We start from the raw sequence: 15,192 nt of genomic DNA, 5'->3' as shown, positions 1-15,192 counted from the left end.
GTAGCTAATGTTGAGTGCTTTTCCATACAAGAGCTTTGTATAACCTGTATCGGAGGAAACAATCTCTTCTGGCAAGTAGAATCTTTCTTTCCTAGGAAGTATATAAGGAAGATTATTGTAGAATTCTGCTCATGTATGCTTACTGTTGATCTGACTGAAATTCATATATTTATGTCTCCACAGCTAAGTCCATTGTTTAAGGACACTGTCCTGAAGAGAACATTTAATGCTACTTTACAGAATCCTGTTGCAACTCAGATGGACAACACTGTTTGCAAATATGAGGCAGTGCACCCAGGCACACACTGTGTGTCTATTTAGGAATTCCTCAATGGTGAATATGCTTACGTATATTACTAAAAGATTTAAGAGTTCATATTAGGTTGTTACATTTTCTAGTATAGTCTCAAAATTACAAAACATATTAATTTTAACTTTAATATGGGAAATGACTGTCTCTTTATTCCACATAGTAAAGGAAATTGGTAATATATTTGCAAATTTTTCCCTCCATACTAATATTTGCACTCAAGAGGGCTGATAGATAGGAATTTTTGAATAAATATTACAGTGGCACACTGTACTCATAGTTAAATCAAATTATAATTGTGCCAGGCATGGAAAGGAAAGTTTATTAGCTTTCTACTTCCCAAATAAATATTTCCCTTACTTCTTTAGAGAAAATCATGGAAACTACATGTAAATGAAATGTAGGTGGCAGGCTTGACCACAGTTCAAGTCCTTTATCAGCTGAAGCAATAAACTCCTAATACTAACACTGGATTGTACTCTGTTAATGTGATCACTTTGCAATAAAGGATTGTGGCTTTATTGCAAAGTCAGGCAGAAATAATTGAGCTCTGATAGGCAAGTTGCTAAATTAAAGGTGAACTTCAGTATAAAACAATGTTAAAATTCAGAAATCTGACTTAAAGATATCTGCAAATGTACAGTGATCACCACTGAAAAGTAAGCATTTACCCATGCTACCACATGACAGTACCTGAGACAAAGCAGCATTTTTTTATATTTAAAATAGACTTTTATTTTGTCTTTCAATATGTCAATGAACTATGACTTTGTTTCTTACCCTATTGTTAACAAGTTATCCAATATTTTGTTAGCTCACTAAAAAGCACAACTTCTAAGGCAGAGGTTCTCAAACTGTGGTCCGCGAGCTCCATTCAGGTGGTCCGTGGATAGTTCCTTCTCAGGTGCATGGCTGAGTGGCCGCAAACAAGAGAATGAAGGGCCACCCACCTAACTAGTGGAGCCGTGCAGGTGTGGCTCCATTAATTAGATGCCTGGTGTATGTGTGTGTGTGGGGGGGGAAAGAGGATAGGTGGGAGGGGGCAGTGGGGTAAGAAAAGGAGGTGGGGAGAATTTGGGATGTGCAGGACTGCGGTGGCCAGAGAAAGAGGCAACTTTCCCGAGCTCCAGGGCTGAAGCTGCTAGGGAGAGATGGCCCTCCTTCCCAGTCTCGGCTCTGTGGTTGCTGTGGCGGGGGAGAGACCCCGCTCCTTCCCAGTCCCAGCTTGGGGGCTGCCAAGGCAGGGGAGAGAGGGCATGTCCATCACATTAGAAAGGTAAGACTACTGATATTAAAATATGAGTTGTGTGCTTTTATTTGTAGAACAAAAAAAGTTTTGTTTTTTTTAATATAGCGCGTTTATCCAATGCGCTTTACAACAGTTAGCTAACGGTACAAATATCATTTGGAAAGATCCTTAAGTGGTCTGCCAAGACCGTCAGCAATTTTCAAGTGGTCTGTGAAAAAAAAAAGTTTGAGATCCACTGTTCTAAGCGTATGTCAGGCTTCTACCCTACTAGAATCCTAGGTCTGCATTCTTTCAGATGTACTTTTAAACAGTGGAGTTTGGATGTATTACAGAGAAGCATGTAAGCATCTTCCCTTCATCTAAACAAGGTTTCAAAATATTTCCTTTGGGTATTAGTTACAGCAAATGTTAGAACTGAGATTTTCCTTCCTTTTGTCAGAACCAGGCTATGCTGAACTGTCTCTCATCTTCTCCTTAATAGAGACATCTGTGCAAAATATCTCCATCCAATGTCAGACTGATTCAAACTGAAATAGGAATTCAAGTTTTGTTTCTGTGACTAGCCCACAAATGTTCAGTGAACATGGGGTGAAGTTAGCACAGCTGGCATGTTGGTGCACCTCCCTTCCCCCAAACTGATGTTTCTTGTTTTCTCTCGCTAACCAATCCCAAGGTCCCCTCACCCTCTGAAGATACCTTAGGAAAGCAAGTGAGGTCCTGGGGCTTGTTAGAAGAGACATCAGTGGTAGGTAAGGAAGGGGGCTACCCATGGGATTAACACCTTGACTGTTCAAGTTAATCAGAACCAAACATCCAAGCAAACCTGAATAACTTCCAACCTTTCAAACCAAACCATAAGATTTTGTTCATCATCCCCTTTGTGAACTTAAACTTCCATGGTTCATTGAGCCTTAGTCTTCCTACACTGCATGTGTGCCTACAAGATAGAACATGATGCAACAGTCATATTGTGTGGCAGCTAAGTTTTAAAGGGCAGCCTATGCACTGCACTATTTTTGGGCTGGATAGTCAACCATGACTAGACATTGCAAATGAAGAAGACATATATCCAAACAGCATACCCCAAACAGCCCATGCTATGATTCATCAGTTGCCTAGTGTAGTGTGATGCATCTCTTAAAGCAACGTGACCCAATAGAATTTTATGTTTCTAATAAGTGGAGGATGTTTGAAAGGATTTCTTTAATTAAAGTTTAGAAGAGTCAGACTTAGTGAACCAGATTTTTCTTCTTTTCTATTTCACACAGGCATAATCCAGCATTAGTGCCTATTAATGACCAAATCAAGCTGAAAGTTCTCTTCCAAAGGAGTGCCTACATTTTAATGATGTCCTCCATCAGCTGCTCAAAGGAACATGATTGCTCTTATAACCTCCAGAGATAGTAAAGCTGGTCTTGCAAGAGATCTTATTTAATTTCCCCCTCCTCTGTACTTTTTTCCTACTATCAGAATCTGTTCCAGTTCTTTAACTCATGAAGCGCTGTCATCTTTTTAAAGTACAACTGCAAATAAAAATATGAGATGAAACATTTGTTTCCTTTTGTCTTTTTTCTCCCCACTCTCCTCTTTGCCAGATACCAGAGAAGGCACCAAACTACAAAACACTAGGACATGTGAAACAAAAATAAAGGTGATGATTGAGTTTTTGTTGCCTGTCCACATCAGGATGAATTAACGGACAGCCTGATTGAGCCAATATGGCAGAAACTCCCACCACAAACATAGAAAGGGAGAAGGATAAATTGGTGAGGCTCACTTCAAGGCTGTTTTTCCTCAGAATATTTAAATGGGTGAAAGATTTGCCCCCTTCTTCCAACATAAGAAGTGAAGAGACTGGTCTCTGAACCTCAGAGAGCCCTCAAGATATGCACAGATCTCAGAGAATCCTATGAGATACAGAGACTTCCACATGAGACCCTGTACCTTTGCTGCTCCTCAGCTGCCACCTGTTCTCCTCTGGATTCACCTGTACTGACAAGATTTCTCTTCTTAGCATCTGCCTCTGGACACGGAGGGGGCTGTTCAATCTCAGAGTGCTTTACTGCTGATTGGATGTTCCATGTGGTTGAGAAGTGGAAAGGATGTATAGTCTGCCCTGCCCTCTGTCCACATGCATGTCCCTGAACCTGCATAGGGGTCTTTGTTGGTGTAGGAACAGAGAGGATAGTGGTGTGGAAGAAGATGGTTCCTATTCATGCCACTACATGGCCTGGGACAAATCTACACATGGAGCTCTCCTCTGTGCATGGATCAAGGGGGCATGACTGGACCTTTTGTTCATTTTTTAGTTACTCCTTCTTATCAGTTGCCAAGGACTGACTGCTTATTGCTCCTGAAAAAAATGTATTCTGGTTTATGAAAGAGTTTATAAGCCTTGCAGATTATGACATAGCAGAGGTTTACATCATGTCGTTCTTAGTAGCATCGTGTACTTTTCCCCACTTCAGTTCTGACATAGTTGGAGTAGCCTGTGGTTTACTAAACTTATTAGTGTTTTGTACAATTTCAAAGTGAGGAGCTAAGCTTTAGATGGTATTAAAGCATAGTGTTTGCATTCCGGCAGTTCTCAGGATAGTGGCTGCAAAATCATGTTGGAATTCAAATGAGAGCCAAAAGTATTATGCTAATCAGAATGACATTGTTCAAGATATGATACCTCACAAAGTTCCAGAGTTGGAAAACCTTGCAATTATGTCATTGGCACAGCCTACGAAAGCTACCAAACATTTGTTCTGATTCTGTCAGTTTGCAAGATATTAGACCTTTAAATTGCTACTGGTTCTTGAATTTAACAATGTTTTATTGGCACCTTTTCAAGTCTTAATGTTGCAAGTCCCACGCCTCAGATGTGAGGAATTTTCAATTCCTGATTCAGAGAATGCTAAAAACTACCATCTCAAACAACTATTATTGTTATTTATATTGTAGTAGCAAGGAAGCGACGATATTAAATATTTAGTAAGAAAAAAGACATACAATAACTCACACCCTGTGCAGTATTTTTCTTTTCCATATATAGCATCTGGAGAAAGCACTTGCGAATATACTTCATGGAATACACAGAGGGGATGACCTAGATAATGTAACTTAATAGGCCTTTTCCATCTCTGTTGTCTGTGATACCCGTCCTTAGGGGTTTTGAAAGCATATGGATGAGCAATTAGAAGTAAAAATTAAGAAGACTAACCATGAAAAAGACCCAAAGTCTCCTGAAATTAAACACACCCATAAACTGGTTGGTAATTGCTTAAACCTGATATTTAAATGGTCTCTCAGGCCAGGTCTACACTGCGACTTTAAATCGGTTTAATGGCCGATATACCGATTTAACGCTGTACCCGTTCACACGACGTCGTCATTAATATCGAGTTAAACGGCTCCTTAAATCGATCGGACCTCCCCCGAGCGTCGGGAGTAGGCTAAATTCAAAGTGATAATCGGATTAGGGTTCGTGGTGGACGGAATCGACATTATTGGCTCCTAGAGGTATCCACAGTGCACCACTGACCGCTCTGGTCCGCAACCAACTCGGATGCGGAGTGCCGGAAAAGGAAAAAGCCCCAGACCTTTAGAAATTGACAATTTCTGCCTTTCATGTGTCCCAGCTCTGATCATAGCACTGGTGGCAATGCAGTTCACATGCAAAAGTAGCTCCTGCATTGAACTTACGGAGTACTAGATCTATCGCGTGCTTGGTGAGACAAAATCTTGTTTTATCGAGCTCGTTAAAAAGAACAGGGAAATGCAGAAAGCTTGAAAATAATAAACTCCAGATCACAGCGGTGCGTCAACCGAACGGGGAAGTCCAGAGACTCAACAGATGCTCATGGAGGGAGGGAGGGAGGGAGCTGTATGAGGACTACAGCTATCCAGTCTCCACAGAGTCTCTGAAAACTTTGCATCTTGGCTGGCGCCCAAATGTCTGTAGCTAATAACACGGTGTTTTGCGTGGTTCACGGAACAGCTCGTCAGTCTCTCCCCTCCTCCCCAGCACGTGAAAGAGAAGTAAATAAATATTCCTTGAGTACTGTAAAGTCAATCCTCTGCTGTCTGATGCGCGGCAGAGAGTACGCTAAGTGTTGAGAACGGTCAGCGATACCGTTTGTGATCTCAGGGTCATGATTGCTGTGCTTATGGCGTTTGCTCATGCACTCCGCGGAAAAAGGCGCCAAAAGGGTTTGTCTGCTGCGCTTATCAAGGGGGGTGCAGGCTGTACCAGCCCACCCGGGGCAATGTTTCTGCCCCATCAGCACTGGCCTCCACCGAAGTGGGAACTATGGATAGCGCTGAGGAACAGACTACCCACAGTGCACGCTTCCTGAAATCGACTGTGTACATGGCGCAAACCAAATCGATTTTGTGATCCAATGTGAGCGCTAACGTTTTAGATCTGTTTTGTAATATCGGTTTAAGCTAATTTGAAATAATCGTGCAGTGTAGACGTACCCTCAGTAGCTACTGACATGGACACGTAACTGTGGGATAGAACTAGGAAAGGGATGAAAACCCTGTTTATTAAAGGGATCTTGAAAATGGAAAACATGTTCACCCCTTAATTCTAACTAGTACTGTAGAGTGCAGCCTTAAAACTGATTTTATGTGGCTGCTATATGGATGCATACTGCTGGTCTTAGCAACACACTGGAAGCTAACAACCAATTAAAAAGCATTCTGCAATATATCATTGCTATGTTCAGCAATAAAGTGCCTGAAATTCACTGTAACCATTGAGAACTCCTTTTTATCACAACTTAATCAAGACAGTGCGTAGCTACTAGATCACATCCTATTATAGAGTCATTCTCAGCAACATTAGCAGTGCAAAATTCACAGAGCAGCATGATTCATGACCTGCTTCATTCAACCAGCCCTTTTGAAATGGAAACAAAAATCTGCAGTCAAGGAAACATATTTTCAAAGTTGTACTTTAAAAATGAAGCATTAAAGAAATAAAAAGGTTTTTCTCTGGCTCTGAAGCAAACATGAAAAACTTTATAAAGATGATATCTGTGTATATGAGATAATTGACCAAAATCCAGTAATGCACAGCCTTCCACCTCCTTTTAGCTACAGATATTGTGGCCAAAATGTTTGACTGTGACTACTAATTTGAGAGTGACTCACTTTTTGCGTGTCCAACCTGAGACACCCTGGGCTTGATGTTCAAAAGTGTTGAGCACACACAACTCCAGTTGTAATGATATCCATTATACCAAATATAATATTCAAGAGATTTCTTCCATAAAAAAGTTTTAGGACCACAACTGCCATTAACACGAATGGTGGAGTCTAGCTTCCTGATCATTTGAATGGGAAGTATTGTCAAAAAAATCCATAATAAGTGGGATTGTGACATCGCTAAGTGGGACTAAAGGGAATAGTGTCAACATCCCATTTATTTTAATAAGAGTTGGTCTTATCACACAAAATGTTGGGGGAAATTAACTACTATGCATAATTAGCAGCTAATTTTAAAACTTAAATATCTCAATTATTTCCACTTGTCTTTTTAAATACCCAAAATGTATCTAGAATGGTAACACCCAGCTTGCACTACTGGTGTATTTCACCATGAGCATGAGCTGTGGCCAATAACGCTCCTCTTGACTGTGGTACAGTCACCTCTCTTGAGAGCTCTAAATGCGGCAATGCATAAAGAGACACATTTCCAAAGGCTATCTTGAAAAATTAGTTCGTGCATATAATTACACATCGGAAGCCACATTTTTCTTTTGCAGTCAAAGGGTTGCTGGGGAATGTGTAAATGTCTGTGTGTGTCTGTTAGGAGGGGAGCAGAAATAGAGTACATGGGTGTAAAGCCCGGAAGCATTCCACATGTGCATGGCAAATGCAGCCAAATTGTCTCCATGCTTGCCGGTGTACTATTTTTCACTCTGATGTAGGATTTTCAAATAATATATTTTCCCTTATGCATTCTCTTGGATTTGAGTTGTGTTGGCCTTATTGTTACTGTTGTTTTCATATGTTAATACTACATTTCTTTAATTGGTTTTGTTCTTGGTTGATTGGATTTAGTTACTCTATAAGGTATATAGATCTAAATATTGTTATGGATTTTCAGTGGGCCTGACTTTTAAATGTTGCCTTCATTTTTGTGGGTGTAAATGCTAACATTTGGGTATTGGATTATTCCATTCTGCCTGCAATTCAGTTTAGAGATCTAAATGTTAGCATTTGTGCTTTGTCGATTGGGTATTCTCACAAACAGAAGCAAGGTTTAAAAATCAGGCCCAAATGCGTCAAGAAATGCTACTGAGATGTTTAATACTGTAAAAAAATGTTTTAAAAAACTGCTATTAGGTTGTTCGCCTTCAAATTCACTTTCCAATATGGTTTATTTTTGTCTGATCCTTGGAAATTTGTTGCCACAACTGACATAAACAATCACTTGTGACTTTTGTAAATGAGCAAGTGAACGTGTCTGTGAGTTTGTAAAATTATTTATCAAAACATTTTGGGCAAATCTGGGGATCCTGAAAATGCCAGGTTGCTAGACCTCAAGAAACTAACTTTGGGGGGTGAGGAGGTGATTAGCTCAGGCTCCCAGACCATTCAGCCCTTGGGTTCTGCCCTGAGGCTGCCAAAGGCAGGGTCAATTGTATTGGGGGATCTTGTGTTATGGATTCTTGTCAACTGGATAGACATCACCAAATCATTTCACTAAAGCCACTGAACAGCTATCAAATAGCAATATGCACTGCTGTTGTAGCTGTGTTGATCCCAGGATATTAGAGAGACGAAGTGGGTGAGGTAATATCTTTTATTGGACCAACTTCTACTGATAAGAGACAAGCTTTAGAGATCAGAGCTGCTTCATCTTCTAATATCCTGAGACCAACACGGCTACAACTACTCTGCATGCATTTTAATCCATTTAATATGTGGCATGTTAATTTTATATCTTTCTAGTTTTTTAATCAAAATATCATGTGGTACCAAGTGAAATGCCTTACAGAAGTCGAAGTATATTATGTCGACGCTATTGACTATATCAACCAAACTTGTAATCTCATCAAAAAAGATATATCAAGTTAGTTTGACAGGATCCATTTCCCATAAATCCATGTTTATTGGAATTACTTATATTATCCTCCTTTAATTCTTTAATTGAGTCTCATATCAGCTGTTCCACTGTTTTGCCCAGGATCAATGCCAGACTGACAGGCAATAATTACCCAAATCATCCTGTTTACTGTTTTTTAATTATCAAAGGGGTAGCCGTGTTAGTCTGGATCTGTAAAAAGCTGCAAAGAGTCCTATAGCACCTTATAGACTAACAGACATATTGGAGCATAAGCTTTCGTGGGTAGATACTCACTTCATCAGATGTATGTGGTGGAAATTTCCAGAGGCAGGTATAAATATGCAGGCAAAAATCAGTCTAGAGATAATGAGGTTAAATCAGGGAGGCTGAGGCCCTCTTCTAACAGTTGAGGTGTGAACACCAAGGGAGGAGAACATGCTTTTTTAGTTGGCTAGCCATCCACAGTCTTTGTTTAATCCTGAGCTGATGGTGTCAAATTTACAAATGAACTGAAGTTCAGTAGTTTCTCTCTGGAGTCTGGTTCTGAACTTTTTTTGCTGCAGAATGGCTACCTTTAAATCTGCTATTGTGTGTCCAGGGAGGTTGAAGTGCTCTCCTACAGGTTTTTGTATGTTGTCATTCCTAATATCTGACTTGTGTCCATTTATCCTTTTATGTAGGGATTGTCCAGTTTGGCCGATTTACATAGCAGAGGGGCATTGCTGGCACATGGTGGCATATATTCATTGGTGGAAGTGCAAGTGAATGAACCAGTGATGTTGTGGCTGATCTGGTTAGGTCCTGTGATGGTGTCACTAGTGTAAATATGTGGGCAGAGTTGGCATCAAGGTTTGTTGCATGGATTGGTTCCTGAGTTAGAGTTACTATGGTGTGGTGTGAGATTTTTGGTGAGAATATGCTTAAGGTTGGCGGGTTGTCTGTGGGCGAGTACTGGTCTGCCTTCCAAGGCCTGTGAAAGCGAGTGATTGTTGTCCAGGATGGGTTGTAGATCACTGATGATGTGTTGGAGAGGTTTTAGCTGAGGGCTGTATGTGATGGCCAGTGGAGTTCTGTTGATTTCTTTCTTGGGCTTGTCTTGCAGCAGGAAGCTTCTGGGTACACGTCTGGCTCTGATTTCTTTCCTTATTTCCTCCTGTGGGTATCATAGTTTTGAGAATGCTTGGTGAAGACTGGTGAAGATCTTGTAGGTGTTGGTTTCTGTCTGAGGGGTTGGAGCAAATGCGGTTATACCTCAGCGCTTGGCTGTAGATGATGGATCGTGTGGTGTATCTGGGATGGAAGCTGGAGGTGCATTTTTAAACCAATACAGTATTTTCCCTTGATTGTGGCTTTTTGGGTGTCTAGTAAAGTGTTCTTAAACATTTCCTGGTTATCATTCTCATTTTTCTGATTAAACTCTTTCTCCCAGCTGATATGGCTCATAATTGTTTTCAGCTTTGTAAAGTTGGTCCTTTTAAAGCACCAAGTATATATTCTGGAATGTATTCTGTTTGCATATTATAAATTTGAACAAGTCATGATCACTTGTACCTAAGTTACCGTTAATTTTTAGTTCCGTAATCAGTTCCTCTTTATCTGTCAAGACAAGGACTACTATAGAATTCCTCCATGTTGACTGTACCCTTTTTGCATTAGGAAATGGTCATCTGTAATATTTAGATATTCCAAGGATGTTTTGTTTTAGTACTGACAGCATGAAATCTCCAGCATATATCTCTCAAATTGAAGTCCATGATCTCACACATTTTTTCGCTACATATTATAGATAGGTGTGTAAGGAGCCAGTCATCCTGTTCCCTAGTGTGATCTGGTGGTCTGTAGCAGACATTAACAAATACCCCATCTTTTGCTTTATTTGTTAGGACATTGATCCATAGATATTCAAGATCATTTTCTTCTGAATGCATCAGTCACTCAAAAACAGGTCATTCTATTTTTTTAAAGAGAGTGCCACTCCCCCTTCTCTTTTGCCTGGTTGATCCTTCCTAAATAGGTTATAACCATTGATTTTAACATTTCAATCATAGACTCATAGACTTTAAGGTCAGGAGGGACGATTATGATCATCTAGTCTGACCTCCTGCACAATGTAGGCCACAGAATCTCACCCACTCACTCCTGTAACAACCCCCTAACCTATGTCTGAGCTACTGAAGTCCTCAAATCATGGTTTAAAGACTTCAAGGTGCAGTGAACCTTCCAGCAAGTGACCTGTGCCCCATGCGCAGGGGAAGGGCCAAAAACCCCCAAAGGCTTCTGCCAAATCTGCCCTGGAGGAAAATTCCTTCCTGAACCCCAAATATGGCGATAGTTAACCCTGAGCATGTGGTAAGAGTCACCAGCGAGACACCCAGGAAAGAACTTCTCTGTAGTAAGTCAGATCCCACACCCCATCTAAACATCACCATCACAAGCCGTTGGGCATATTACCACTAGTAGTAAGACGAATTATGCCAAAAATTAGCATCCCATTATAACACCCCTCCATAAACTATCAAAAGCTTCAGTCTTGAAGCCAGATATTTCTTTTGCCCCCCACTACTCCCCTTGGAAGGCTGTTCCAGAAATTCACAACTCTAATGGTTAGAAACGCTTCGTCTAATTTCGAGTCTAAATTCGGATAAGCCAGTTTATAATCCATTTGATTCTTGTGTCCACATTGGTAACTGAGCTTAAATATTCCCTCTCACTCCCTGGTATTTATTCCTCTGAATATTTATAGAGAGGCAATCATATCTCCCCTAAAGCCTTCTTTTAGTTAGGCTAAACAAGCCAAGCTCTTTGAGTCTCCTTTCATAAGACAGGTTTTCCATTCCTCGGATCATCCTAGTAGCCCTTCTCTGAACCTGTTCCAGTTTGAATTCATCCTTCTTAAACATGGGAGACCAGAACTGCACACAGTACTCCAGATGAGGTCTCACCAGTTCCTTGTATAATGATACTAACACCTCCTTATATCTGCTGATGGTGTGTAGGCAATTAAATAATTACTTTTCTTCATATCCTTGAAGCAGTTGCCCACAGCTTCAGTTTCCTAACTCCACTAGGCAAGCAGGATGGACTGGTTCTTCACCACTACTGCAGCCATGACCTCTTTGGGGCAAGAAGCACCAAAAAGTGCACTGGGAAGCTTAACAGCCTAGCATTTCCTTGGATGGTAAGTCTGGCTGTCTCCTATACAAGTGCAGTGCAGGACTGTGGAGTCTCCCTGTGCTTTCCCTCTCACCTGCACACTTAGATCGGGGAAACCACATTTTATACCTACGTGTATGCAGTGGGCACACACACAAACCTAACATTGTCCATACGGATATATTTTCAAGAACAACTGAAGCTCTGTCTTGTGAAAATTGGACCTTGTGATCCTACTACTAAAAAGAACTATCAGCTGCATCAATGGGTGTGGGTCGTTTGAATGACATTTCTAAGCAGATACGTCCTGGCTGGTCATTAAAGATCCAAAGGTTCTCCACACCGGTGTGCAGTATTCTGTGCACTGGCTGAATACCATCTTCTGACCCCCCTGAGGCTGTATTTCAATGTTTGCTGCAAGCAAATATGTGGAGTGGAATGGTTCTGATTATAACTCTGTGTCTACCCCTTTAAGTTAGAACTGTTGCAGAATTTATGTTTTTGCTTCCCAAATTTCAGCTAGTTGTAGTTCAGAGTTTTGTTTTCTTTCATTCTCCAGCCAAAATAATAATAATTAATAATAATAATAATTAATGTTTGAATTGGGATCTAACTTATGAGTTTTAAAGGTCTAAAATTTAAAGATGAAAAACATTCTTAACCCTTAATTTCTAGTCCTCACCTCAAACGTCTGTGCTGTTCTCTGTGACTAGGGCTCTAAGAAGTGACATATAGCGTCAAATAGGCCAGATCAGCCATAAACAAGACATAAAATCCATCAGTCACTATGGGCTTGTCCGCACTTGAAATGCTATGGCGGCACAGCTCCACCACTGCAGCGCTTGAGTGTAGACACTTCCTACACCGATGTGCTGGTTTCTCCTGTCAGTACTGGTAGCCATCAACCAAGCACTGTCTACATTGGGGATGAGGTTGGCTGAACTGTGCTGCTCAGGGGTGTGGATGTTTGACTCAGTCCTGTGTTAAGCATGGCCACGGGAAGGCTATCTGATCGTCTGAACAGCATCCAACACCTTTTTTGCACATGCATGAGGTTTTGATGACCAAATCCATCTCCATTTCTCGGGACAGGGTTTTTTAACTTCCTGCCCTTACTTGGCACCAATTTTAGTCTTTACCCAGGGCTACAGAAAAGCTTCACTGGTTCCTTTGCAAACAAAACTGAGTCAGAGCGTTTCTGCATTCTTTAAGGTCAGGCTGCTTTCTTAAAAAGGGAAGTGCTGCTCTCTAACTAGCCACCTGCTGCACAATGGCTGATTATTAAATCTAGGCCACGGTATGGTATGGGCCACCTTATTCAGGTGGCTGTATGGACTAAATTTTCTTTGTCCATCTCTGATTCTATATGCAAGATGCACCTTGTGTAGACCTTTACCCCAGTGCAAAGTGGATGTGATATGCTGCTACTTGCATGTGTTAGCATTCTACATCCACTCTATGCTGGGATAAAGGATTAGAGAATGTGCAAAGCAACAGTTAATCAAATCTACATTTGGCAGCAGTTAAGAGTTGAAGCTGGTTTTTCTGGGGGAAAAATAATGAAAATAAATGATGTCCATTCTGCCAGTTCTTGTAGCAGGCTCAAGCCTGAAGCAATACGAAAAGGCCAAGGTAGTAAAAATACAAAAAAAAATTAGGACGTCTTATAGAACAGCCAGCCTGACCTTGTAACACAGCGACTGTAAATTTGGTTGAGCTTTGATATTGACTTTCAAGGGCTCTTTCTAAACCTGCCATTGTTAATATTTGGCCAAGATTACAGCTCTTTAGTTTTTGTTCTGAGTTTCTGACAAAAGAGCTGAGTGATTGTTTTAAAGGTAATCCCTGATCACTTATCTTTGGCCTCCAGATAGCGTAGGCTGTTGCTGAGCAAGGGAGCCACTAGGATATGTAAAATGTATTCATTTAAATACTGACAGGCTGCCGTTTAACTCTGACCTCATGATTAACTGGAGAAAGGAGGGAAGGGGGAATTTTCAATGACTGCACAGGAGTTACATACAGAAATCCTGTCACAAATAACAGGATTTGAGCCTGTACATTTCACACATCATTTTGAAAATGCCCCCATTTGTTTTATGCTAATGTCATCAAACCACTATGTTAGTAAATAAAAAATAAAATAATATTTATGTCACTCTTCATTCCACATGAAACTGTGTTTGAAGATTAAATTATTTGAGCCTGGGCTCCCTTTGATTTCATTTCGGAAGCATCTAGATTCAGTAGAGATTAAAAATTCAAATCCCCCCACTCACATCTTAACCTCCTTTGTTTCTTGTGAGTTTTTTCTGCAATAAAATATCACGGTGTAAACTGTGGTGATAAAGGCAGCAGCTACGGGTGCTGTATGTGTGTGTGGTAAGCACTAATGAAGAAGAGAAAGTTTGTTTATCTTTGGTCTGGAAATCTAGTATGTGGCCTCGATTCTTGACATGGAGTGGTCAAGATGACCAAGGAAATACTATAATTTGAAAGTCAGTCAGTAAACAATCTTAGCAATGCAAAATGCTAACGTGATTGGACACTGCATGATTTTCAGCACCTCTTAGCAGAGTCCATATGAGAGAAAGGAGGGGTTGCTTTAGAATGTGTTTGAATTCTAGGGCCAGAAACAATACACTGGATACTAGCACCCCTGAAGTTCAGGGGAGTTCAGATCTAGGTTTTACAGTACACGCCCATCTCTCTTGAACTGGTAAGTGTAGATTTAGTCTCAGTTTAGGCTGTAATTGACATGTATTCATCTCACATTTATCCATATCATCTCTGCTTTAGCACACCTCTTGCCAGTAACCTAATTGGATAACTCCAACTTTACATAATGGATACTTACACTAATTGAAAAATGACTATTATTAATCCCCAAATTACCTGTTAGATTCATAAGTCAGTAGATTGGCCAGGTCTAGTATCATTTTCTTTTTTTATCACAGCTCAGTGTCTGGGTGTGTTTGTGTTGTCATAAACAGATAGTTAAGGGTTAATGTCTCATTTACCTGTAAGGGGTTAACAAACAGTGAACCTGGAACACCTGACCAGAGGACCAATCAGGAAACAAGATACTTTAAAATTTCGGTGGACGGAAGCCTTTGTTTGTGGTTTCTGGGTTTTGCTTTGTTCTCTCTGGGTTCTGAGAGTGACCACACGTACCTACAGGCTCTCTAATCTTCTGTTCAAATTTAGTAAGTACAAAAGTAGAAAGGTGGTGTCATGGTACAATTCCCCTCCCTGAAGCTTAGCATCCAAAAGATGGGGTACCAGCCTAAATTCCTCTAAGCTTGATTACCAGCTTAGAACCTGTAGCGCTGCCACCAACCAGCAATTTCAGTGCCTGGTACACTCTGGTCCCCCCAAAACCTTGCCCGGGGACCCCCAAGACCCCGACCCTCT

General features: G+C 40.8%; 1 protein-coding gene across 4 annotated transcripts in view; it reads left to right on the top strand.

The window, feature by feature from the left end:
- Positions 1-15,192, top strand: part of STPG2 (sperm tail PG-rich repeat containing 2) — a 436,725-nt gene that overhangs the window by 401,040 nt on the left and 20,493 nt on the right. For 3 of the 4 annotated variants that reach the window (XM_075066166.1, XM_075066168.1, XM_075066164.1), the window contains 2 exons: positions 184-334; positions 3,155-3,210. The exons of the other annotated variant lie outside the window; for it this stretch is intronic. In XM_075066166.1, coding sequence (XP_074922267.1) covers positions 184-321 — 138 coding nt within the window. In that variant the 3' untranslated portion in view covers positions 322-334; positions 3,155-3,210. Of the gene's footprint in view, positions 1-183; positions 335-3,154; positions 3,211-15,192 lie in introns of those variants that run through there. 4 annotated transcript variants of the gene reach the window in all.

The sequence above is a fragment of the Chelonoidis abingdonii genome, chromosome 5 (assembly GCF_003597395.2).
Source record: "Chelonoidis abingdonii isolate Lonesome George chromosome 5, CheloAbing_2.0, whole genome shotgun sequence".
Taxonomy (NCBI): Eukaryota; Metazoa; Chordata; order Testudines; family Testudinidae; genus Chelonoidis; species Chelonoidis abingdonii.
Note: the sequence above shows the minus strand (reverse complement) of the source record. Positions and strands in the feature narration are given on the sequence as shown.